This window comes from Maylandia zebra, linkage group LG20, assembly GCF_041146795.1.
Source record: "Maylandia zebra isolate NMK-2024a linkage group LG20, Mzebra_GT3a, whole genome shotgun sequence".
NCBI classification, from domain to species: domain Eukaryota; kingdom Metazoa; phylum Chordata; class Actinopteri; order Cichliformes; family Cichlidae; genus Maylandia; species Maylandia zebra.
In genome coordinates this window covers 6,452,929-6,476,604 of record NC_135186.1, presented here as the reverse complement: position 1 = coordinate 6,476,604, position 23,676 = coordinate 6,452,929, and the positions used below count along the sequence as shown (strand labels likewise).

At 40.6% G+C, this 23,676-nt stretch overlaps 1 protein-coding gene across 2 annotated transcripts in view; it reads right to left on the bottom strand.

Moving 5' to 3' along the window:
• Positions 1–23,676, bottom strand: part of LOC101474313 (kazrin) — a 184,127-nt gene that overhangs the window by 143,126 nt on the left and 17,325 nt on the right. For both annotated transcript variants that reach the window (XM_023152305.2, XM_012919914.2), the window contains exon 3: positions 15,289–15,446. In XM_023152305.2, the coding sequence (XP_023008073.2) occupies positions 15,289–15,446 (158 nt within the window). The remainder of the gene's footprint in view (positions 1–15,288; positions 15,447–23,676) is intronic.

Below are 23,676 nucleotides of genomic sequence, written 5' to 3'. Positions count from 1 at the left end.
TCTCTTGCTGAATCGCCTTGCTGTGTTTACTAAAGCTATATGTGTCCGCAACATGACGCACCCTCCTCCCCTTCACGACATATTTCAAAAAGGTTTTATCATCTTTCAATCAGCGTGGTCCAAACTGGGGCTTTTTTTTTTTTCCTTTTTTCTCCATCAAGCCCGACGTGATATGAGCTGCTCCAGGCTAGCTAAAAATGTTTTTTAAAAAGAACCCTATTATGTTAAAAAGTGTAAAAATATCTGATATAACGGGAAATCTATTTGTGCATGAACCCAGTATCACAAGGACAACTACAGGAGCCAGTTTCAAAGACATACAGTTCATCATAAACTTATTGATTCTTTTCTGTGTAAGCTGAAATTTGATCACACACTTTTACCAGAGGCCTATAGCAGTGAACCTGACCTGTTGTGTCGCTGTGTGATTTTTAGCCCCACATATTAGTCACATGTGTGCAGTGCACATTTCCAAATCTTTCCATTAACATCTGCCCCCAGACAGGCTGCACAGTTCTCACTATGTGCATTAGCAGAAACCAAAAGTTAGTTTATTGTAGTTTTGCAGAGACTGTGATAAAACTCGCTGCTCCTGTTAATGCACTTGAACCTTAGTTTTCAACAGCTGCATCTGGCCTAAAAACTGTCCGAGAGCAGCTCCAAATATCAGCCTCTAAAAATGGTAATAAGGGTCTATCTAGAACATTCGGGTCAATTAAGTGTACCATGTTTAACATGATACTTTGCAGACACAAGGGAAACAAGCACAATGTATTTGTTATGAGCCACCTCTTTCATAAGAGATTTCAAGCTTTATGACCTAAAATACCACCTTGATATGAGATGTTGTTACCAGGGATACTATGCTGCTATTCCCAGCACAAAAGCACAAAGACAAGGAAAAGGTTGGAACAATCACACCTACATATGAAGCAATTCACCTGTTGCAGGTTACGTAAAGGGGCACAACTTTTGTTCCTTATGAAGAGGCATGATTATAAAAACAACTGATCTAAATTTGGCCGATCTTCTGTACAAGGTTGTTTGCACCTCTGGACTTCTTCCAGCAAATGTCCCACTCAGGCTATATTAAAATCTAAGGTTCAGGGACCCAAATCCAAATGTAAGCAAGCAAACATGACCCTCATAAAGGAGTACTCTGGAAAGCCCTTCACCAATTGACCTTCATACAGGGCCTCATACAGCAGATTTCCATTGGCCAGATTTGACTCTGGATTAACCACAAAGACAAGGAAAGACACAATGACGAGTGAATACCTGAAAGGGTCCACATACCTGCTAGACAGAGTGTATTGCATTAGCTGGCTGCCTTCAGAATGTCTGTCTTCCGTTCATTTATCAATACCTTTGATCCCCAAAGGAACCTGTATTTATAATTGGAATATTTCATAAAGGATCATGAACCATTCAGTGGGAGCTTATATATGAATGCCTCTTAAAGACTTTAACCAAGTCTTTACCATTAAAGGAGTACTTCTAAGTAGCAACACAATCTTTTTCCCACAGAAAATGCAAATGCATATTCTCTAATTAGCATACAATTCAATTTTATATTCTGCCAAATTACAACAACACTCACCTAAAGGGTTTTTATGTTGTAAGACTTTACAATTAAACAGAAGAAAGCCAAACAACCAGACAACCCCCTATGAGCCAGTACTTGGCGACAGCGGGAAGGAAAAACTCCCTTTTAACAAAATGAAACCTTTGACAGAGCCAGGCTCAGGGAGGGGCAGCCATCTGGAAGGCTCCCAGAAGCCTAGGCATACTGCAGCATAACTAAAGTCAGATTCAGATAATTTGTAACCATTTGTTTTATAAAAACTCTTTCACATTTTGAGGTAAAAGGAATTGATGTCTTTAAAAGTAATTGTAATTAATAATTGAATTAATAGTAAGGCTTCTATGAGCAGTCTTGAATAGGTCTAATAGACACAATGTAAGAAAACCTTTAAAACCTGCCCACTCTGCCCATCTCAGGGGCTCCTCCAGAATTTTTTCACAGGAGTGGCCATATGGGGCCATATGCTATTAATTGATATCACTAAAAATAGGTACATAAGAAAACCAAAGACAATAAGTATTAGAGCATGTAAAGTGTGAACTGTTGCCTGTCTCTCTGTTGGCTCTGAGATGTACCCCACCCCCACCCCCCACCCCGGCCTCACCAGAAACATCACTACAACTTAAACCAACTACCATGCGAGTACTTAGACTAATCACCTGGTGAAAATCTTGTGTTAATTCTCCCTTTTTAACACAATAATTCACTCTAATATTATGCTTCTGTTCTGATCAGCTCCTCCATATCCCCACTTCCTGTTTTATTGTGTTGTTGTTTTTGTTTGTCTTTGGTCTGTTCCAGGTTCAGCTGCCTCAATTGTTCATTCCTTGGTTTCTGATTTGTATATATGATTGTTATCTTGCTTTTGTTTTTAACTTTTTTCTGAATTAAGCTCTAGAATATCTCCTTGACTGCACACCGAAAAAAGATTCTTATATATTGTTGTAAATGTTAAATGGACTGGTACTTAGATCTTTCGTCCTTCTCAGTTGAGAACTCAAAGTGCTTTCAGCTGCAAGTCTTATTCACACTATCACACACACATTCATACAGCCCTTTTGTCTATGACTAACCGCACAGACACACACACAAACACCGATGAAGCATTGGGGTTCGGTATCTTGCCCAAGGATACTTTGGCGTTCAAAGTGGTGGAGTCAGGAATCAATCCACCTACCTTCCAACTGGTAAATGACCCAATCAGAAGGTCTGAGGCACAGCTGCCACAGCAATCTTATCTTAGTGTCTCTGTTGACAAAGAGTTAAGTTACTGTTTATAATAATCCTTCACAGTTCATTTTTAGAATAAATTCTCTCTATCCAGAGACATTGGATAGAGAGAAATCTGCATTGACGGTATGACTCTATGAGATCAGTTCAGGGTGAAAAAGCCTGAAAAAGCCTGAAGTGAATGTTGAAAAAAAAATGGCTATGCACACTTCTGACCTGATGCAGCCTTCAAGCCTGGACAGTGACACTGACCACTACTGAATACTCTCTGAATATTTGCCAGAGCCCCAGCTCTCCTCGCCAGTGAAAAACAAAGTTGTTACAGTTTAACATTGAAGTGGATTTTTGCTCTCTGTGCAAGTTGAGGTCTGTGGTAAAAATGCAGATGCTACAGGCCAAGGGTCAGAATGGAATTTCCAGGGAGAGATCTAAAAATAGGCATCTAAAAACAGCCTTGCTAATTTTAAAATTCAAAAAAAAAATTAATGGGTGGAGTTTTTAGAACTTTAAACATAAACAAGTGATCAATGCTTTGATGCATTTCAGCTGTGTCATGAGGGTCATGTGCTACTTCCAGTAAACAGTGTAGCTACAAGTACAGCACAGAAGTGCATCAGAGGAAGCCTGATATAGCTGTGAAACCACATTCCTAAACTGAGTGCAAAGCCTTTGATCATGAAAATGGCTGTTTCTCTAAAGTAATATGGAGGACCCTAGGAAAGGGGAATAAAGGGAGCTAAAAGAGGAAGGGGACAAGAAAAAAAAAACATCTCACACAGACACATACGGTGTCTAAGGGAGATGTTCTGACAGCTGTGGTTTCTGCTTCGTGGACATCAATAGATGATTAAAATTAAGGTGAGCACTGCACCTCATCTGCATGACATCACTGAAAGAACAAGTCCTTCACAAGAAGATGTAGATAGTTATGTATATACTGCACTATAGTGGCACGCTTCAAAGGCCTGCAGGTGATCCACATATTCAAATAACCATAAATATACAAGTAAATCAAATTAACTTCATGCTTATGCCATTATACCAAAGCACACACATCTACACAAGCCAACAAAAACAAAGCTGATTTTTTTTCTCAAAACAGATTAAATCATGAACATACTATGAAAGTGCTTGTCAGACAAGCCAGGTTGCCTAGCAACCCAGATATGATTTTGCCAGTTATGCAAATATTTCCAATCAAGATTCAAAAGCACATGTAATCAAGCTGAATGAATTTCCCCTGAGCTCCATATTCCTGTCTATTAGAAAACAATTAATGTATTTTTGGGCACTTTGGCCTAACAGCATATAGTGCTCTAACACCAATACATGGACTCACAGTCAAGAAGAAATAGAAATGATCAAAGGTAATGACGAGGCTTTAATAAAAGCTAAATATTCTGAGGGATTTTGACTGCATCCTGCATGCTAAATCTGGTCATCAGCTGTAGTCGTCGTCAAGAACACATTTCATTTGTGAAAACTGAATGCCTAACAAAGGCCCTGCATCATTTTGCAGAGTTTTTGGATAGTATAGTAGCATCTCTTTAGTTACTAATAACCCCTATCAGCAAGCTCAGTCTGGTTTCCATTCAACAGTACTGAAACAGCTCTTGTTAAAATCAGCAGTGATCTGCTCCTTACGTCTGATGTTGGCCTTCTCACCATCCTCATCCTCCTTGAGTTTAGTTCTGTTTTTGTCACAGTCTCCCATCTTCTTGTGTTAAAACAACTGGCTAACACTGGAATAAAGGAAATACGTACAACTCAATTTTTCTGCAAAATCCAGAACGTCTTCCCCATCCTATCCTCACTTCCTGCCTACAGGCTATCACCACTTCGATGACAGTCAATCAGCTCAAACTCAGTGGCAATAAAAGTGAAGTTATCCTTATTAGATCGACTCGCTTTCCAAAACACGACCTTTTGTGGTCTCTATTGATCTTTGTCAGGTCCACACTGTCAAAAGTCTTGGAGTCATCTTGGACAATACTCTCTCCTTTAATGCCCACATCAGTCATGTCTCACGTTCAGCCTGCTTTCCACCTAAGTAACAATTCTGCAACCTCCACTCAGCTTCAGCTGCTATCATGGGTGCCAGAGCTTTTAGAGCATATTACCAATTCACCTTTGTCAGCCAGACTGTTTGACACAGTTCAAATTGCAGGTCAAAGCCCATTTGTTATCATCAGGATATCAGCTATAACTATCTTTTTTTAATGATTTACAATCATGTTATTCCTGGATTTTAAAATTTTGTGTTGTAAGGTGACCTTGCGTGCTTTGAAGGTGACAACAAACAAAATTGATTGTTGCTATTATTAGTAGTAGTAGTAGTAGTAGTAGTAGTAAAAGTAGTAGTAGTAACCATTTGATGCAGCCAAATCAATTGGAGCAATATTCTTTATGGCATCAAAATCAAAAACAAATGATTTAATCTCAAAACAGTCTTTATTTAACTGTTTGCCCAAATCTGACCTCAAGCTTGTGTTTCACTTTGAAGGACAGACCTTTATCTCTTTCCTGCCCCGGGAGGCCGCAGAGGACAGTTAAGTCAATGCTCTAGATGTATTCAGAGACCAGCTCAGAGGGTTAGCAGTCACAAAATCTCAGAGGCACTGGATACCAAATCAATGAAGACTATTAAGTATGTTGTGTTTCTATACCCAAGGCTAGTGTATGTCTTTGTTAGAGCTAGACCATGACCTTTGACAGAAAGGGTTAAAGCTTGGGGAAAAGAGAGTTTGATAAAAGATGGAAAATATGTAGCGTGTTACAGGACTGCCCAAGCTCTTAGCTCCCCTTTTGCTGATTTAAGTGCACTTCCAAATCAATAAACTAGTCATTTTCAGCATTCGTTGTAGCGAGTTAGAAACATCCCAATATTTATTCCACGTAATGGGTCTTTAGATGTAAGGCGAGCGCAAAGATTCTCTGGGTCTCTACAGACTGCTGTGGGAGAGTGCTCACAAGTTTACCACTACAAAGATGTTCACACCACACCACAAGCAGACACACTAACAAATAAATCATTGTGGCTCATGGAGTCCAACGCTAGCTCAAATTAAAAGAGAAATTCCAGCATTTTTTTAGGCTAAATGGCTATGCTAAATTGCAATAGACCTTATTATTAAAATGTATGTAAAATAACTACAGGTATGACATCATAGAAATCACTAATGAGAATTTGGTAAATTTGGTTAAATAACTGTGAAAAAGATATGTAGCCAATGAGATGTTTTGCAGTTGAAAACGTTTTCTTACTTGTTACTCATTTATGTGCTGACGCAACAGACAAGCTAACTCGCCAATATATTGTATTTCCCCTGACAGTTCATGGCTTACACTATACTATTCAATTCAACGAGCAGTTTAAAACACTACACTGAGATGTTACCAATTGGTTTTGGACGCCTCAATGCTTCATTGTTACTGTTGTGCCGTCAGCGTGTTAAATTAGGTTTATGGAATACTGAGTTATAAGCTAATGCTACCAAGCCTGGATAGCAAGCTGACACACTAATTACTGCTATATAATGAAATAATAAAATAACACATTTTCAAGGATCAGAACTTAAGGACAAATTTCTTTTATGAAACTTTTTTTTAACTAAGCAGTAAATGTCTGTTTTAATGCTGTAAAGCTACGCAGTTGATTTTCAAACAGACATCAAACACATGACATTTCCACAAATACAAAATATACTCAAATATGGATATACAGAGACTCACACGACTCGGACAGAAAAAAAAGTGGAGGAATTTCTGCCCGCTTAGCATCCGTAAAAACCTGACATACATAACTATAACTCCAGACCTGGCAATGTATTCACATATTGAATAAATTGGCTCCATATTTTACTAAATTTATTAGTAGAACCATTCATGGTGCATCTTATTTTTTCCAATTTTATATTTTGAATCATATCTCTTATCCAATGACTGTAAGTTGGAGATTTAGTGTCTTTCCATTTAAAGAGAATTCCTCCTTACTGGCTAGGCGGATAAAAGGCAATGACATGTTGTAGGTACATTGGAGGGTTATTTATACTATCTGGGCATGGTATAACACCAAAGATGGCAGTTATGGGGGAAGGCTAGATACTACAATTAAATGTGATAATAATGTGATAGAGAAAGATTTCCAGAAATCTACGAGCTTTGACCAAGACCATAGCATATGATATGTAGTCGCCGGAGTCTGGTTGCATCTGTTGCATGTGGGGTTAATATTTGGATATATTCTGGCAAGTATAGCTTTTGAATAATGTAGATGGTGTACAACTTTAAACTGTATTAGCACATGATGTGTGCAGATGGATGATGTATTCTCCCGCATTCTTACACTATTTAGAGTTGCTGGTTTTTCAAATGTTAAGTTAGTTTTAGGTTTATATCATCCATTCAACCATCCGTCCTTTTTTTTAACCTCTAAGTAAATTCAGGGCTATGGACTGGACTCAAGAGGCAGAGTACACAGTTTTATGCAAAGCCAAGCGAAAAAGACAGACGATCATTCATGCAGAGCGAAAGACAGGCAATCATTCATGCTCACATTCACACTTACAGCCAACTGAGAATCAAGAATTAACCGAGCATGCCCGTCTATGAACTGTGGGAGGAAGCCAGAGTACCTGGAGATAACTCACACAGGAAAATGTCAAATTGGAAAGATCACCTTTTCATGATTTGAAATGATTTTTTTTTTTTTAAATTACAGCATGATCATGAAGCTCTGCTCTCTCAATACAAGCTGCCATGGATATATCCATTTCCAACACTGTTGGCAAAGCATTTTTTCCACCTGCACATCTTACCAACAACCTTAGCCTGTATTCATCGGCTACCTTGTGGATTAGGATGTGTCCAAAAAAGTTGGGGAAGGACAGCCGGTGCTTCTGCTTTCGTACCTTAAACTATGCTCACTTGATGCCTGTTTACCCAGGTCCACCATGCCAAACTGTGGACCACCACTGATTTTGACCATTCACTCAGTACAAAACATATAGTACACACCCTGCAGAGCAGCCACTGAACAGGAGTCAGATCACCAGCAACTTAGTGTGTGGTAGACCCAGCTGAAAGGACAGCATGAGCCACCGAATGGGCTGTAACGTCCAAATGATAGAACCCAACAAAGGTATGCAGTGATGCCCAACTAGCCGTAGCACAAACATCACATACGGGAACCCCTTTAAAAAGAGCTCATCAGGCTGCCATCCCCAGGTGGAATGAGCTCTCACACCCTGGGTCAAAGTGAGGCCCTTGTTGCTGTATGCAAGTGTGACAGCTTCTATAGTCCAGTGGGACAGCCTCTGTTTTTACAATGCTCTACCTTTGCCTGGATTAGCAAATTGAACAAGCAACAGCTCAGTAGCTCAAACTCCATTGAGCTATAACCTGCAGGAATGACCTTGGGAAAATATGCGGCATTTGGGCGCAATACAACCCTGAGGTCATCAGGAGAGAACTGTATGCAAGAAGGATGCACAGACGGAGCATCCACGGACCCAACTAACCATGGGTTTTAGCCAGAGAACCCCTTTCAAAAAAACATGGCAAGGTTATGTGCACCTGGTGTAACCACGTCAATGCCAATATGATAAGCAGATATCGCTGCTAAATAAAGGCCTTCCAGCAGCTCCTGCAGCAACGTCAAAACATCCACAATAGAGCAGTGGAATGGGGGAATGTGCCTGTCCTGGCACCATTCCTCAAAGGCTTGCCATTTGCCATTTGTAAGCATATAAGCCTCTAGTGGATGAGGCCCAAACACTCTGGATTGTTGCTACCACGCTTGGGGGCAGACCGTTAGCCATCAAATTTGACCTTTCAGCAGGTAAGCACAAAGGCAGCACAAATCCAGGCGTGGATGAATCACTTCTACTCCTGCCTGAGAGAGGAGGTCCCTGCGGAGAAGAAGCTGCCAAGCTTTGCTGCCAACAGACTGATTATCTCCACATACCACAACTTTGTTGGCCACCAAGGGGTCACTAAAACAAGAGAGAAAGGCTGCTGGGGTACTCTCTCTAAAACTGGAGCTATAATTTCCACTTGGAAACAAGAGAACGTCTTGTCATTGGTGCGCTACACATCCATGTCCATGGCTGCATCGTTGTCAGTTATGGAGAAGAACAGGAGGCAGGAGTCAAAAAGATCTACTTTGCCTTGCCAAACAGATCCCATATCTGGGCCACTATCAAAGGGTGCATCCTCCATTCCCATACCAGGAGACCCCTACAGAGAAGAAATGGCCGCAGGTTCTGATGGCCTGGAATATGGGTGGGAGCACGTCATTCCCTGCCTGTTTATGTAAGTGACCACTGTTGAATTGTCCGTCCTGACTAGGACATGCTGGTCCCTCAGAACTGGACAAAAATGGTTGAGAGATAAGAAAACTGCTAGCAGCTCTTAGTGATTGATGTGCAGCTCCCGCTGTGCTGTGGTCCAGATCCCTCTCACTGATCCACCATTGCACAGAGCTCCCTGCCCATTTAGGGAAGGATCTTTGGATACCACCTTTTGAAACAACAGCCTCGCAATCCAAGAGCCCTTGTGCAGCAACCTCTGGAGGAGGCAATGCACAAAGGCGGTGAGATCGCTGCCAGTCTGTGCTCCGACAAATGTGCGCGGCTGGAAAGCGAGCAGATCTGCTGACTCGGGGTTAGTGAGCTCTTTTGAAAGTTTACAGAGAAACCCAGTGCCTGAATGTGTGACAGAACCAATGACAGCTGTGTCGCCACCGGCTCTCTGGAGCAAACTACGAGAGCCTATGACTTTTAATTCACCTGTACTCTCTCAACCTGTGGGCTCTGAATGCTGAGAGCTGCAGAATGCTTCTGTAGAAAGTGTGGCCCTTTCACAGCTACCTGTGAACTAGACTAATCTGTTTCTTCAGCTGCTTACAATCTGGGTGATGAGGAGCTCACTCCTTCTTTTAATGCATCCTGTACATATAAATTGGACTTGGCTGCACTGCTTAGAATGAACACTGAACTCTTTCTATGTAACACTTTATCAAATAGCTTACTGACACTTTAAAACTCCTAAACTGACTTCTTTTCAGTCTAAATTCTTGGATTAGACATGTCATTTAGCATGTAAATTATTGCATCCTTGAAACTTTAACCCCTTACTTTAAATTTCTTTCATGCATTATACACAGTCCAGATATTGATAACAATCGGCATAAAGTACAATCATATACCGTGGTCTTTTTGTCATACTGTTTTACAACAAATGATCAACTGCGATTACTACACTGATTATGAGAGGCCAAGCATCAGTAAAGGACCAAGTTTTCTACGTCTGTATTTCTTACTGACTCATGACAATTTCCATACCATTACTGTTTCACTCTACCAGATAGCTCTTTTCTCTGCAGGCAACATTCAGAACTGTATTTCTATAATGAAATGGTTTTCAATTTATTCCTTACAAGATAAGCCGTCATTTTCAATCTGCTCAACATACAAGTCCACCGGCTAGAGGAGTAATATCATGCATCTCACACTGACAATTCAATTTTTTTGCCCCCCCTCCGCCAGAAAGCTGATTGCAAGTTCGAGATAAAGAGTAAAAGATGCGATTTTTATGTATTCCTTCTGGATCCTATCTGCTCAGTGAATGAGATATCCCTGGACATTTCATTGAGTGCTGTCCCCTAGACCGCAGCAGCATGACAAAAATGACAAGGGTTTGACCTTGTCTGCATAAGCACTATCCCTATGAATAATGTTCCGAGAACAGGCAAATTAGCACTTTGAAGAAAGGTAAACAGAAACAGGAATAAACCCTTCAAAAATGTGAAAATGACAGAGAGTACAAAAACATGACCTCAAGTTTACGCCTGCTGCCTTTGATGTGATAGAATCATTGTCAAACTTAAAGAAACCAGTGAGGCTGTGAACTTGAGTGAGCTAATTCTAGTGATTTGAAAATATTGCTAGATGTTTTGACAGCAGGGCGAAGCCGTGGAAACACTCGGGCTCGTTCCAGCATTAGATGCAGACAAAACTCCCTTTGAACCAAATTAACCAATTTCCATTCTCATTTGTCACACTCTGGGACTGAGCCGGGCCACAATAAGGCATCACCATAGCAGCGCGCGGCAGTTTATCTGGCTGGCCTTCATTGGAGCAAGGCCTATTAGACGAGGCCTGGTGGAGTCAGAGGACGGGTTGAGAGGGCAGATGGGACTAAGGTGATGTATTATGCATGGGTAAAAACCATGCATTTGCGGGCCAGCTGAGGCCCCAGTCGGAAAGGGACAGACTGACCCAGCCAGACCCATCAAACATTTGTTCGCTCCGCAGCACCTCCCCCAGTCCTCTGAGACTGAGGGCAGCCTGCTCTCTTGCATGACCCTGGGCATAAGTCCAGCACTATTGGTTAATATATGTGGAAGTCAGTCATTTCTGTTGAAATATTAATTTGGACACTTCCAGAACTGACATTTAATCAAATACAATAGACTTGGATTTGAAGTCTGCACTATTATCTTAGCAAATGCCCTAATTACAGTACTAATATATTTTAGGGGGGGCAGTTAAACAAAATGTAAACCCGCTAATTGGTCTATTATGTATTTATAGAAGTTATACAGAAAATATATTAAACTGTAGAAAGTCATTTCTTATTTCTAGATTGATAAGACAAGGTTAGAAGAGAATATGAGGGGTTTTTGTAATTATACTATCTGATGTGTTGACGAGCTTCTCACTTATTTGGGCAGTTTACTGTGACAGCAAGCTCTTTTGACACAATACATACACTGCAACTTTAATTCAAAATTACCTTCTAAAGAGCAAGCAGCATTTATGGATTTAAACAGCACTGTAACCATGTCATTGAGAAATAAAGCCTTGTACACTTTACAGCCGTACAAAATTGATTCTCTCAGAACAGGCAATGCTAGCTTTATTGATCTGCTCTGTGCTCAATACATATTACAAAAGGCTCACAATTACCGGCTTTCTGCGGAAATTTCATTTCAGGAAATATCGATCCGATATGTTTGTGCATTCATTGTTTTTAAGCTTGAAAATTTTAAGGCTTGTCAAAAACGATGGCTGTGCTTTGCTTTCTCTCTGCCGACAGACGTGTCTGCGGCTCTCCGCTGATGATTAGACCACAGAGGAGGTTGAAGAGGGCCAGATGTATCAGCGTCTCTGTTCAGTCGCTGCCAAAGTCACCTTTACTGGCCTCTAAACTTTGTCCATACCCCTACCCCACGTCGCACACCCACTCCCCAGTGCCCAAACTGTACGTTTCCTCCCTCTCTTCAATCCCTGCCACTGATGAATGACAGCTCACTTAATGTAGTCACAGCTGAGTACAGCACAGGGAAGGAGACTTAGAAGGAGGATCGCTGGCAAAAGCTCAGCAGCCAATCTCCTCCCAGCTTGACTGCAGGATACACAGCAGATGGGCCTTTGGTGTAAAAGGGATGGATCCACATGAAGCAGCTCTACAGTGAGCAGTTTGTTGCAGGACAAGAGTAATGACCATAGTCTAATGGTATGTCATAATACTTTAAATAAAAGACATAAAAGGTGATTTAACAAAGAAAGGGTTTTTGTTAGGGGTTTTTTTGTTTTTCCCAAGTGGTCAACTACTACATTACATAAGTGAATTTTAGGGGTTCGGACCACCAGCCAGGCAGAAGGTGGAAGGAAAACCTAAACTGTAAATAAATAAATATGGTCCAACTACAGTTAAGATGTAACAAATGAATATACCCGTATAATGACACAGTATTCAATGGTAATACGCACAAATGACTGATCCCTGCTCATCAAAGCTTTGCCGTGCGCTCCAACGTCCATCGCGCCTGGCTGCTTTGCACCACAGCTTCACCACCACCGCTTTTATCTGTCAGTCTGGTCAGTGAGCAGTGATTGACCCTCACCTGTCATAATGCCAGAACTACGTTGACCATAAAGGCTTCCCTCTGTGAAGTTTGAAATTTGTGAACACATATGGACCTCTGTAAAAACTGACAGTTGAGTGAAAGTGAATTTTTAATCATGCGCTTCCAATTTTGACTTAACACGCCGATAGCAGAGCCCTTTTTTCTGTCTGTAGTTGGCTAAATAAATTCTGACCACGAGAGAGAAGAAAGGAGACCGTCTCTTTTGAACTTCTATCCGGTCGCTGATTTCTTTGATCAGGGCTCATAAATACTACTTTAACTAGAAATCACTACGATGCTGCAGGACTGCAGATGAAGTAATTACTTTATAATCACATCTTCCTTTAAGAAACTGAACAAAAACACACGTTAATGTCAGCAGCAGTCATCTGCAGACCTATTTACATTAATTTTACATTACAAAACCTGCCACAGCATAACTGATGAACACCAGACTTGTATGGATTGGGGGTGAATAGGTCGTTCTTGAATAGGTTTCTATTTGTTCCCTACTCATTTGGTTCTGTCTAGTAATCCACGCTAACTCTAGCACACCTATTGTGATCTTAATTAAAATAGGTTGTGTTAATTTATTTATGATTATTTTGGACAAAAAATTTGAATAACAGATAAACATGGACGTTTTAAATTCATGTGATACCAAATAAAACTTTCTATATTCTCAGTATTACGACATTGGCTACCTAATCCTGCGTAGAAAGTGTTGTTCTGAAGAAACAAGAGTGGACACCAATCTATCAACATCTGTTTTGTGATATATTACCTAACGAAAATGATCAAAAATAAAAGAGCAGGGAACACATTAACAAGACAGAGTCTACCTTGTTGAAAGATAGATGGATGCTGATGAGATGATAGATGAAGTGAAGAAGCTACAAAAAAAGAGTTCAATGTCAGCAGTCAATCAGTAGTCTGCACGTGGCTCCTGTCCTTTTTTGTTTCTTAGCCTCAGCGAAAAAGACACTGAGAGTATGGAGTATAGATTGTTTGAATGTGTGTGGTAAGCACAGGTATTTAACCGTTTTAATTCATGACTCACAAACAAACAAATAAAAAGAAGAAGAAGAAGAAAGCCAAATAGAGAAGCAACCATTAAGTGATTAAGTTTAAAAAAAAAAAACGTCATTGCAGAACACAGCTCATGACCATTTTTGTTCGACAACATCTGTTAGGCTGGAGCTTAATTTAAATTTGTGTGATGGGAATACAAATGACACTGTAGCAAATTAACACAATGAGCATATGCGTATTAGATCGCAAACAGCTCAATCACACATTGCCAATTCAGTTGGGTGCATCCTCCCTCCCCTAATTGGAGCTCTTAGGAATCCAGCATCTCATCTCCTCCTCTTCCCTAACAAAGGTTATGTGAAATTATCAGCCAGCACAAGAGCAGAACAAGAGGATAAGGCTGAGGGACGGGAAATACATGCAAGACTGCGGATGTCTTCATCTTCACAATTTCAGTGACGCTAGCTGGCCACATATATCAGTCTCCAGGCATTCTTGCAGCTATTTTCTTAGATGACTGACGCCCAAGAAAATTCATTTGAGGACAGGAAGGAAAGGAATGTGCGACGTATTTCTGGTGAGAAGAGAAAATCGAATATTGCAATATTTTGTACAACCATGACGCATTCAGTAGATCTGTTTCTGCGCTGCAAGTATTTGAGTAGAAATCGACTCGGATGCAGGAAATGTAACCTTGTTGTTTCACCCCTATTACACACAGTCAATATTTTCATTTCATCTGAGGCCCCTTTGCCAGAGAAGCTCAGGAACAGCTTCCCGTGTCTTTGCAAACAATCTGCACTGGTGCAAAATGAAGCATGACATGTACTTCCAGATACAAGTCTCCCCAGCCTGAGCACTAACTAGCTATTACTCTGTTGTCATTTTGTAAAATCCAAGCTTCTTTTCACCAGATTATCCGGCACCTTTGTAAAGTGGATTGTCTCTTATTAATCCTAGAAACAACACAGGATAAAGCTTTTTTTTTCCCAGTTAAAAATGGCACAAACTAATTTTATAGCAGAACTGAGGTTACATTTTTTAAATAGATTTTTTTTTCAGGAAGACCAAAAGCACTCAGTTCGTGGCGAATTTTTAAAAATCAATTATCTAAATTGCAGTTGGCAATTATCATCCAGTGAGACAGCTTGGTCGGCTGCAGTCCTCCATTTCGAGGGTTTTAAGGATTAATATCAAGGTAATTTCAGAACTTGTGTCATGATCACACTGTGAAAAAGGCTTATCAAGAGACACTCAAAACATGTGGTGCTAAGAGGGGGTGACACTGACTTAAACCAGGATGTGTTGCAGTACTAGAGCACTTTGTGCATCAAAGTTTGCCAAAAAGAAACGATTACATTCATCGGCATCACGTTCTTTGAGCATTTCACCCTGGGGCGGGACCGGGCATTAACACCAACCCCGCTTTGCTTGGTCTCATACTTGCGACTCTACTAACAGTTTCATGAGTCGCGAGTCTTTCTCTGCCTTCTTTTAAGCTAAAAAATGTGCTTTTTTTTCTGTGTACCTGAGCATCCACGAGGAGGTGCCTCATGAGGGTCATGGACTTCTGCAGCGTCTCCTTCTCAGGAGGGGGAAAGGCATGCTCCTCCTGTTCTACGGACTTGGGTCCAGTCACCATGAAGTTTGCAATCTGGTCATTCAAGCTGTTCAGAGACTGCACAGCTAGAGGGAGACACAAAAATAAAAATTTAAAAAAATCATCTTTAATAAACAGTAAAGATGCAAGCTTGTCTTTTTTCAGTCTGTTTCAGTTGGTGAGTAAGAATATTAGTTATTATTGTGGTGGATTTAACATAAACTGAGCCCAGGCATGCTTAAATTGATCATAAAGTCATTTCCATACTAGGTCACCACTCATTTCTTCTTCTATTGTGCATGGATTACTGAGCAGGAACAACAAAGATAACTCAGTGGGAGAGCGCGCTTTCCTACTGTCACACTGTCACTGACTTTCTCCGTCAACGCCCTCTCTTGTCCAGAATGTTCCATGTCGGCCTGAAAGCCATCCTGTTTTTGTTTCCCTGTTCTTGCCCTTGTGTGTCCCTGGCAAACCTCTCCTTCCAGGTTTCCTCTCCCACATTAAAAACTCGCCTTCCCTACTGTACATCCGCATTCTCTCAGACGCACACACACAGACACACACACTTCCTCAGCACTCTTCCCATTTACCATTAACCGACCCTGGGTCCGCGAAAGGTCGTCGCAAATATTTCCGAGTCCACCCACATGGTGGAAATGTTGGATAATTTACAAGAGGCAAAAAAGAAGCAGGTTTGGTGCTTTTTTAGCATAAGTGTGGTCTGTATTTTGTCAAAGGCTATTACACCGACCCCCTAATGCCTCACTATCCATCTAAAACCTCACACTTCCAACTCTGGCAGTTAAAGAGAGACAGAGGTGAAGCGATCAAGGATTGACCTTGTGTCCATCCGACCTTCTGTTATCTTAAACAAGCACGGATCCACTCAATCTCACCTGTTTTGCTTTAAACGTGCACTGGCACATTTCCTACAAATAAAGAAACCCAACCTGCTGAATCTAGAGGAGCTTGATGATTTTAGGGCAAGTATCTGGATAGGGTCTTTTCAGGATGCAAATAAAAAAGCCTCTTTTAGACACAAAAGCCCACGCAAGGAAAGAGAGAGAGAACGTAGATTAAAGTGTTACATAACAAAAAAAAAAAAAGAAATCTTTCACAGTGGCTGACATTTTCAAGCAAACACGCATTGAGTAGGAAATTTGACAAGTCGGCGCTGAAGGCGGCGGAGATAAGAAGGCAACAAGGGGGTTGAGGAGGAAGACTGTGTGCCCTCGAGGTGAGAGTCAAGAAGACGTCAGAATAATGAATACAAGAGTAGGGTGCTTGTCGCCCGAGTTCACAGACACTCTAGCCAGTTCGGCGCTCTAAACACTCTCTTTACACGTAAACAGACAGACTGCAGTAAGCTTGAAAGTTTTTCCTTTACCGTTTTCAGCTTATATCTAATTGGGGTTGATTCAAATATAAAATGCTCCATTTCTTCCTCGCGCTAATTTCTGCATATTTGCACTCAAGTGGAAACCACACAGAGTCACAGTGTTTATGAAGCTGGTTTGCCCCTTCGGCAAGGATGTTAGTTCAGTTGCTTCCTCTTAGTGCCCTCTACTGGCTAAGTAATGGACATGCAAGTGAAAAAATAATTAAAGAAAAGCAGCTAAGAAAGGTGGATAAACCAATAAGACAAAGTGCTTTACGTGATTTTATTTTTCGTGTTATTGTTATATGTGCACTCCATTTTCCCACTGATCATGCTCTGTATACTAGATTCCATGATTCATTTTTTCCAGGTGTTTCTGGTTTGGCCCGATGAGCAGGAAACTGTCTTTCCTTGTCTCTTCCTCCTTCTGCCCCAACAGCAGCTTATGATTGTATTGTTTAGAGTTATGTTTTGTTTCTGTTTGATTCTGATGGACCCAGTACTTTTGGCAGCTTAGTTTTTGTTAGGTTTACTGTTAATATTTGTTTAAATTAGACGAAGGATACCAGACTGGGGAAGAAAAGTGATTGAAGTGATGAGCTGTTTTAAGCCTTGTTACATGGCACTTTAATTTTTGTGAGAATGTGTGAACTGTAGCCTCAGCTTCCTGTTCTTAGAGTCTCAGTCAGTGTGGTCTTCTGCAGCTGTAGCCAATCTGCTTTAAGGTTCAACATGAGATGCTCTTCTGCATACCTTGGTTGTCTTGAGTGGTTGGTTGGCTCAAAGCAGTCTGGCCATTCTCCTCTGACAACAACGAGGCGCTTCCACTCAGAAAACTGCCATTTACTGGACATTTTCTCTTTTTTGGACCATTCCCTGTAAACCCTGGAGACAGATGTGTGCTAAAATCCCAGCACATAAGTAGTTTTAAAATACTCAGATCAGCCCATCTGGCACCAACTTCAGTCACTTAAATCTCTGCTCCTCTGATCGTGTTGGACGTCTTTTGTAGAGTCCCTTTCTGGGGGTTGTAAAAACCCTACATGATTAAAACTTTTTTAGACACCATAAATACGCTAAAAAAAGCACACAAAAACAACACAAGTGTTTTTTGAAGAGACAATAACGTGACTGACCAGCTGCAGAAGTGACAGGAACCAAAACATGCCAAGGAGATGCGACTGAGATTCACTTAAAGGACGCCGAGGATTCTTCGATGTTGTGATGGAGAAAAAGATGCAAGGAAATGTGTAAAGGCATGATTCGTATAATACATAAAACATGCTATTAGCTGTTTGCAACATTTTTTTCTAGTTCCCTTTTGTTTTATTCAACTTCTCTTGTGTTTTGTGTGCTTTAGCAGCATTTTTTGTCACGGTCTGGCTGGGGCAGACCGTATGTGTTGCAGGGAAGGACTCAAGCGCAGACCAAAACGTGGTGTGGATTAACAAAACAAGCCGTTTAATAAGGCAAGAAACAAGGGTACAAAATAATAGGGCATGGGTGAAAACTAAACAATAACCTAAACTGGGTGAACTAATAACAAAACATGAAAAACCTTAACCATAATGAACTGACATGGGTACCTGGAGATGAGACATGGATGAGCAGACGACCTGACAAACACACACTGAAAACAGAGGACTTAAATACACAGGAGGTGATTAGGGGAAGTGGAGACACATGAGGAAACAGCTGGCACACATGAACATAATGACGTCACAGTGGGAGAGTAATTGAGCAGGACGAGGCAAGGGAAGCAAAACTAGAAACATTAACATAGAACAGACTGTGAAAGTAAAACAGGAAACACACTGACGGAACTCAAGACATGTGGACTTAACAGACTGGGGGAGACAGAACATAGGGATCTGAAACATGGAACAGAAAGGCACAGTAGATCAACATGAACATAACAACGCCACAGGGGAAGAGTAAAACTGAACACAGAAACACCAGACCTCTTCACAATAAAACAGGAAACATAATGAGACGTAGACATGACAACCCAAACTTCACAATGTAAGACACAGACATGAAACACATGAAAAGCAGGGGAGATTTACCATAGTAGGAAACACGAGGGGGAAATAATAAGAACTAGAAACACTTAAGCATGATTACAAATGAACTTAGGAACCTGAAGGGCTACATAAACTAAAACATAAAAATGAACTAAAACTCAAAACACTGGGTCATAAGACCCAGGACCGTGACATTTTTACCCCTTGGCTACATAAGGCTGATGGTGTATTGTTGCCACGCTGCTGGGTGGGCGGGCAACATGGACACCAAAGTTTGTTAATGCAATAACTCAAGAACGAAGCAAAATACGAGTTAAAATTTGCTACTATAGGTGTATCTACTGGAAGTGTTTCAATCTCAGTGAATTCGACCACAAAGTCAAGGTCAGAGGTCAAGTTTTCTGAAAATCTTATAAATGTGATAAATTGATAAGGAAATCACCTAGGATTTGAAATTGATATCAGAGTGTATGTACTAGGAGGCTGAGGGGTACCACTAGCCAGTATTTTTCTATTTGTTGGTGTTTTCTGAAGTTGCAGTGGATTTGACCCCACCTTACCTAATGGCTAATATCATAGCTATGTAAATGGTAAATGGCCTGTATTTATATAGCACTTTACTAGTCCCTAAGGACCCCAAAGCGCTTTACATATCCAGTCATCCACCCATTCACACACACATTCACACACTGGTGATGGCAGCTACGGCATGCCCTCATTTCATACCGTTTCCCTGTTTGTCTCCCTCTATTGTGTTTGTGTTTGCTTAAAGCTTTAACCCTCCTGCTTCTATCAACTAACCTGCAACTCTGAGACACAGAATACCCACTACACTGTCAGCCAGATTGTTCTTTCTCTGTGTAGCACTAACACTACACCTAATATCCACTCAGTAAGTTTGGTCCCCAGTTTAGTAACTTTTCATCTCACTGTGCTGCAGGTCCACAACCTTCTCTCCAGCAACCAGCCAGCATCCATTAGTAGCACACTTTCTCAGTCTCTCACATCCTGCTGGCCTGCGTAGGTCTCAGCTACACACTGCTGCCTCTTCACCCTGCCGCTCTCACCACTCGACTCATCTGGAACGTCAGTTATTATCACTGCAGAAGTCAAAAACCTTCTTACACCAAATGCTTTGTGTCTCTGTGTCCTATCAGCTCAGTTCCTAACAAGCTGCACTACAATGAAGCAACTTTTATCTTAAATTCAAACTTTCAACATCATTGGAAACATAAATTCAATAATACGCTTACTATTATTATTATTATTATAAAAGTGTTGCACTGGATAACATACTACTGAGGGCTGTCTTTGTCATTTTGTGTTGTCTTTGTGCTGGCATGAAAGAGCAAAATGTCAAATAAAATGCAATCCAGTACGACACCATTTACAACAACCTTAAAGTGAAAACAGGCTGAATTAAACCTCAGTAAAGGAGTTAAATAGATCATAAAAGTTGAGTTTACAGTGGATGTGTCAATGAATGAATTGGATTGTAAATCCAGTGCCAAATACAGAGCACATATAGCAAACTAAACTATAACCCACAGTGTCAGCCTATTATGACAGGAATAATCTACTCGTTTATTGCATAAGAAGGCAGCAGCTGAAAGAAGATTTACCGCATTAGAATCAAAGGGCTCTACGCCGCACGATGACAAACTCACAAAAAACTCACAAAACAGATTAGACGTATTGCCACTGCGCCGTAAGCACCGCTGATAAAGTTAAAATTTGAAGCGATTGATCAGCAACACTACACTGTGTTGAAATCGATTCAAGTTCTTTGCTGCAGCACACACACAGCAACCTTTACCCTGCATGTTCAACATCGGGTCTGGAGCGTTCGGCCGTCAATACTGCGATCATTAAGCCTCTAAATCAACGAGGTAGAACAAATAGTTTGGAGGCATTTTGTTTTACTGAGAAACGATTAACCAGATTAATGAAGCACAAAATCAATGCGTTTCTTGAAAGGTGTTATCAACTGAAATCAATTCAGAATCCACAAACATGCACAATTCATCAAGGACTTCTCTCTCCACATATGCACTGCACTGTTCTTTGCCATAAACCAAATAGCTAGGATTATTGACTATAGATCTAATCCTATTACCTTGCTCAATAATAATAACTGAAGCTGCTGCTTAGATGACCTGAACTGTTTCTTCAACAGTAAAACGTGTCAGTATAACACTTTAAAAAGCTATAACCGTATAAAACATTCCAACAGTGGAAATTCAATAATATTTACTTATGACATTGTGCAAAGTAACCTAATAAATCACCGCCATGACTTTGCTGGTGAGGATAAGGATGCAAAACACACCAAACTGCAGGGATTGTCATTCAGTGTCTTCATCTGAAGCCTGAAATAGATCTCACCTGCAGCTTGCCGTCAGCAAATGTGAAAACTGATGAAAGTGAAACAGAAGTATGCAAGTGGGAGACGGTGAAAAGAAAGATGAAATTGCAATAGTTAGGTTACAATAGATGCAACAAAAATAAAAATGTCACCCCAGCTGGGCCCCAGCACTTTCTTCCTCTCTCGTTTCCTCATTCTGTCTTTTCTCTCTCTTTTTTTCCTCACTTTTTCCGTGTGTCACCAGCACAGCAAAAAATCTCAAAGTGTCCTCTCCTATAGAACGGGAACGGCACAACAAATGAGTAGGAGAGGCCACAGTGGCGTCCCATCGGGCCTTTATCTCGTCAGGAGGGAGAACTGCCAGAGGAAATAAGATCACTACCAATGAAAAAAATATTTGAAAGAATATTTGCAGCAAAGCTAATGGGATAAGGTAGTAGTCGGGCTAAAGTCAAGATAAAAGGGGCTTATTTCATGGGAATTGAGCGTGGCACACATGAAATCAAGGTGAAATGTTAGGAAATATGAAAAATGATGAGCCCAAAATCCATTGCTTATATATGCGGCTGTACACACAAGCAGAGCAGTGTCATACTCACCCAAGTTATTTATTTTGATGTGGTGCAATACGCATAGAAACAATACACATAACTGTACACAGCATGTGAATTAATGTGGATACTGTTTCAAATTGTTTTTGGGGTTTTTTTGCAGTCATGACCTAGAATGTATTTTAGAAGAGAGGAAAACATTTGGTTCATTCTCTTAGAATTTAGAATATAATTCAGTCCAAGCAGTGAATAACATTATCATACATTTCTTATTCTAATGTAATCTCTTGAGGAGGATTTCTAGTACAACTTTCTCTATTTGCCAAGGGAATGGAGCAGGACAATGTTGAAGTGTCAAATCTCCATACCGACTAACTATTTTTAAGAAACTGTCATTTTCATGATGAAGTTCTGGAGCTGGTACGTTTGCTATTTTCTAAGCAGTGGCAACACACATTGATGCATTTTTGGCTTATTTACTTGTTTACCGATTTCTGCAACAAGGGAAAAAACCAAAAACCAAGTCTGAGTAGTCTTAATAGACCAGTCGCTTTTCTAAAATCATATTTTTCACAGGAGTTCGCTCTAAGGCACTTAACAGCTACATAACAGGGGCACAATTCTGTGTCTAGCCAGGGAGCAGTCATTCTGTGTTCGCACTGCTGAAACTAATTAGTTTGGTGCTCAGCTGGAAACTTGTGGTTTAGTTTTTGCACAATTAAGCTCAACATAAAATGATACACCTCTTAAACATCTGGCAAATGGAGCAGATGGACTATATGAGCTATATTCAAATATGAGATCATAAACAGCATCATTAACATTTTAATTACAGTTATTTTAGGCAATGGGAAACTTGTCAGGTCCCGAGAAGCATCTAGATGTGAATGAATAATTATGAGTATGTAGTTTAATTGATTTTCTTGTTGCCACGGCGAAACTTTCACTTTAATGTCACATTTGGCAGGACGAAATATTGACTAAATCTGATCTCAACGTGCAACAAAAAAGAAATAAGTGCAGGAACCCACTAAGCAATGAGTCACACGGGCAGAGTTAAAACTGACCAGACGTGAGGTATGTAGAAGCTGAGTGGTGCAAAATCAGACATTTTACACCATAACACTAAAATACTTCCATAGAAAAATAATTTGCCTTAGTGGCAGTGCTAATACAACACTGCCACCCAATGGCAACAATAAAACACCACAACACTGCCCTCTGTACTAATCTTAATGCCTTAAAACAAAAAAAACAAAAAAAACAAAAAAAATCTTAATGCCTGTGAACTAAATGTTGTCCAATGCTGTCTACAGCAGGCACATAATTTAATCACACTGTAAAATGAATGCAAATCAGGCAAATCACTGGGGTGAGAAATATTGCCGGGATTAACCTCGTGTAACATGAAAAGGGGCACAGCAATTCATCAAGTCGAGCTCAAGACTGCTTGGTGGGATAAAGATGCGCGATCATTAACATACGCACACGCACAAATTTAGCTTTGTGCCTAGGTGATGCAGTTATCGAAATGGAGGAGAATCTGGTAAATATTTTAACACTGTGAGCAACAAAGACATCAAGCAGGAAAAAAAGTGACATCGTGGATCGCTCTGTATGTAGGTTTCCTTTACCGAACGATGGAGGCGATCTCAGGCCGTATTCATAAAATGATTACTCTATTACATCTGTAATGTAAATTAATCCTAATCAATATGAGGAGTCCTACTCTTAATTCACAACATATCAATGGACTCATTCTAAAAGATGACGAGCACGCTGTTGCCACATTATGCATCTAGAAAATGCACATAATGTCATCCCACCTTTGGTACCCACACAAGATTTACATGCAGATGGTAAAGAGACCAAAGCGGTGGAGGAACACACTACATTCGTTCGGCAGTGCCAAACCCTGGGGGTTCTGTAGCTGTGGAGCACAGAGCACCAAGCAGAACGCTCATCTCTGCAGAGCTCATTAAACTCCACTAATCA